Source organism: Nicrophorus vespilloides, unplaced genomic scaffold (assembly GCF_001412225.1).
Source record: "Nicrophorus vespilloides isolate i.1.1-1 unplaced genomic scaffold, Nicve_v1.0, whole genome shotgun sequence".
Lineage (NCBI taxonomy): Eukaryota > Metazoa > Arthropoda > Insecta > Coleoptera > Silphidae > Nicrophorus > Nicrophorus vespilloides.
Genome location: NW_017098306.1, coordinates 19,327 through 22,315, shown reverse-complemented (window position 1 = coordinate 22,315; position 2,989 = coordinate 19,327). Strand labels below are relative to the sequence as shown.

At 30.9% G+C, this 2,989-nt stretch overlaps 1 protein-coding gene across 1 annotated transcript; it reads right to left on the bottom strand.

The window, feature by feature from the left end:
- Positions 1-1,845: 1,845 nt before the first annotated feature.
- Positions 1,846-2,751, bottom strand: LOC108562125 (polyadenylate-binding protein-interacting protein 9-like). Its single transcript, XM_017920333.1, has one exon. The coding sequence runs from the start codon at positions 2,749-2,751 to the stop codon at positions 1,846-1,848; it is 906 nt and encodes a 301-aa protein (XP_017775822.1).
- Between the last annotated feature and the right edge of the window lie 238 nt (positions 2,752-2,989).

Genomic DNA, 2,989 nt, shown 5'->3' with positions numbered 1-2,989 from the left:
GTTTTCTCTAGTGAAATCCGCTAAGAAATAGATTAAATTGCACTAAATAATGTACATTTTCTTTACTAATAATTAATATAATTCATAAATTTTAGTAATTACAGTGAAAAAAAACGTATAAATATTAAAGAACAAATGTATTTTCTATGAAAAATTAACAAAAAAGAATAACTTTTTGTCATTTTTTAATTTTCAGAAATATTTAACATTTTTAATCACAATAAGACCTAAAAAGGGATAGTTTAAAGTATTATATAAGGAACATTTATAGAAACTTTTATAATTACTTTAATATACGTACAAAATACAACAAATTTTTCATCAAAAATTCTATAAATTAAGATATAGTATAATTAAGTGAAAAAACTACAATTATTTCAATCATATGTCGTGTCCCGCGGATTTTCCAAAGTACCTGAATTGTAAAGATTGGTGTACTATAAATTATTTGAATGTCGGCGGAAATTTGATAATAATATAAGAAAACATTGTCCATCATCGACTTGGCTGAAGGTCCATATGCTGAACTTCATTCATTTGAGGTCTTACAAAGGGCCTGTCTTGACCAGGATTTGAACCTGTGCTCACTAGTTCGACTTAACCATTCGGCTATTAGTCGCCACAATGATAATTCTTAAACATTATTCAATGGTGTTTTAAGTGAAAGTCCATATGAAATTAATTTGCTGAAAAAAAAACATGGGAAGAAACTTTAAGTAAAAAATTGTATTTATGTTTAAATTATTTATTATTATATTGCAAATCAGAGAGTTTATTGTACAAAAATTATGTGTTTATATTAAAAACAATAGATATTTTGGATTAGTATGGTTTGCTAGTGATTCTCCATCGACGGACTCTCATCACAGCTTCACTCAATCTATGAAAAATTATAGATTTTTTTTTGTTAAATTCAACATTCTTAATCAATTACATTGATGAATAATGAAAACTTATTGATAATACAATGTTAATCATGGAAAAATTGAGAGCAAAGTAATTTGCTGTGTAAAATTTTAATAAATATCTGTGAAAAGTTTTCTCTAGTGAAATCCGATAAGAAATATATTAAATTGCACTAAATAATGAACATTTTCTTTACTAATAACTAATATAATTCATAAATTTTAGTAATTACAGTGAAAAAAAAAACGTATAAATATTAAAGAACAAATGTATTTTCTATGAAAAATTAACAAAAAAGAATAACTTTTTGTAATTTTCTAATTTTCAGAAATATTTAACATTTTTAATCACAATAAGACCTAAAAAGGGATAGTTTAAAGTATTATATAAGGAATATTTATAGAAACTTTTATAATTACTTTAATATACGTACAAAATACAACAAATTTTTCATCAAAAATTCTATAAATTATGATATAGTATAATTAAGTGAAAAAACTACAATTATTTCAATCATATGTCGTGTCCCGCGGATTTTCCAAAGTACCTGAATTGTAAAGATTGGTGTACTATAAATTATTTGAATGTCGGCGGAAATTTGATAATAATATAAGAAACTTGGCTGAAGGTCCATATGCTGAACTTCATTCATTTGAGGTCTTACAAAGGGCCTGTCTTGACCAGGATTTGAACCTGTGCACACAAGCTCGACTTAACCATTCGTCTATTAGTTGCCACAATGACAATTCTTAAACATTATTTATTGGTGTTGTAAGTGAAAGTCCATATGAAATTAATTTGCTGAAAAAAAAACATGGGAAGAAACTTTAAGTAAAAAATTGTATTTATGTTTAAATTATTTATTATTATATTGCAAATCAGTGAGTTTATTGTACAAAAATTATGTGTTTACATTAAAAATGATCAAAAACTATAATACTAGTATGGTTTGCTGGTGATTCTCCATCGGCGGACTCTCATCACAGCTTCACTCCGTTGCCATTCGGCCAATTCCTCCTCGGTCATTTCTGCGTCGATGCTACTAGAATCCTCACTTTCCTTTTCTTGCTCATCTTCTTGGTTAGAATCCTCTACTTCTGGGAATGGTCCAAAATCGTTGGTATAGTGGTCGTTGGACGTGTTTGCAGGTGTATTCGAATGCACCTGGATCGGCTTATCGTAGAGATAAGTACCATCCATGCAGGTTGCAGTGAACACGGAATTCTCTTCGTAAAAATTGATGTAAGCGTGACCTTCGGGCAAGCCGGTGGTCTCACAAACAGGAATACTGATGTTCTCGATGAAGCCGCACTTGAAGAAGTGCTCTCCCAAATCGATCTTTGTAACTTTTGGATCTAAGTTACTCACGTAGATGCAATTGTTACGCGTCTCTTCTTTGTCGTCTATACTCATCGACGTGGATGGTTTACAGTTCTCGTCAATAATTTGCACTTCCATGGCTGTTTCGTGGATCTTACTACCATGTCTATCCATATTCCTCGGACTAACCTCGATTGGTTTATCACCAAGATAAGTGCCATCCAGGGTAGTTGCTTCGTATATGGAATGCTCAACTAAAAACTCGATAAAGGCATGACCTTTCGGCAATCCATTGACCTTAGGTATCTTAATTTTCTTGATGCAACCGCACCTGCAGAAGAGCTCATTCAACTCCTGTTTCGTAACACTATGATCCAAGTTACCTACGAAGATGCTGCTGTTAAACGCTTTTGCTTTGGCAATCAACAACTTATCGCTATTACTCAATGGCTCAATATCCTTGTCAACTTGTTCATCCTCCATCTCCGAGATGAGATTACTAATATTTTCGGTATTCAAATCCATTGTTACTTGTTGTGTTGCAGAGTAAAGTGCAAGAAATACTGTACTTGTTGCGTCTCAGAGAGCAGTGCAAGAAATGATGACTTACTCACTTTTACCAAACTATTTATAGCCAAAAAAATGTAATTTAGGGTAAAACCCTGATACCCAATAAAACTTTTATTACCATAAACTTTCTAATTTTTGATATCAGGTATATTTTATTACCTTTTTTCAGGTAGACAACCCTTAATGAAACTAT

Excerpts from the sequence above, each read along its gene's own strand:
- LOC108562125 (XM_017920333.1), bottom strand. The coding sequence starts at position 2,751 with ATGGATTTGAATACCGAAAATATTAGTAATCTCATCTCGGAGATGGAG.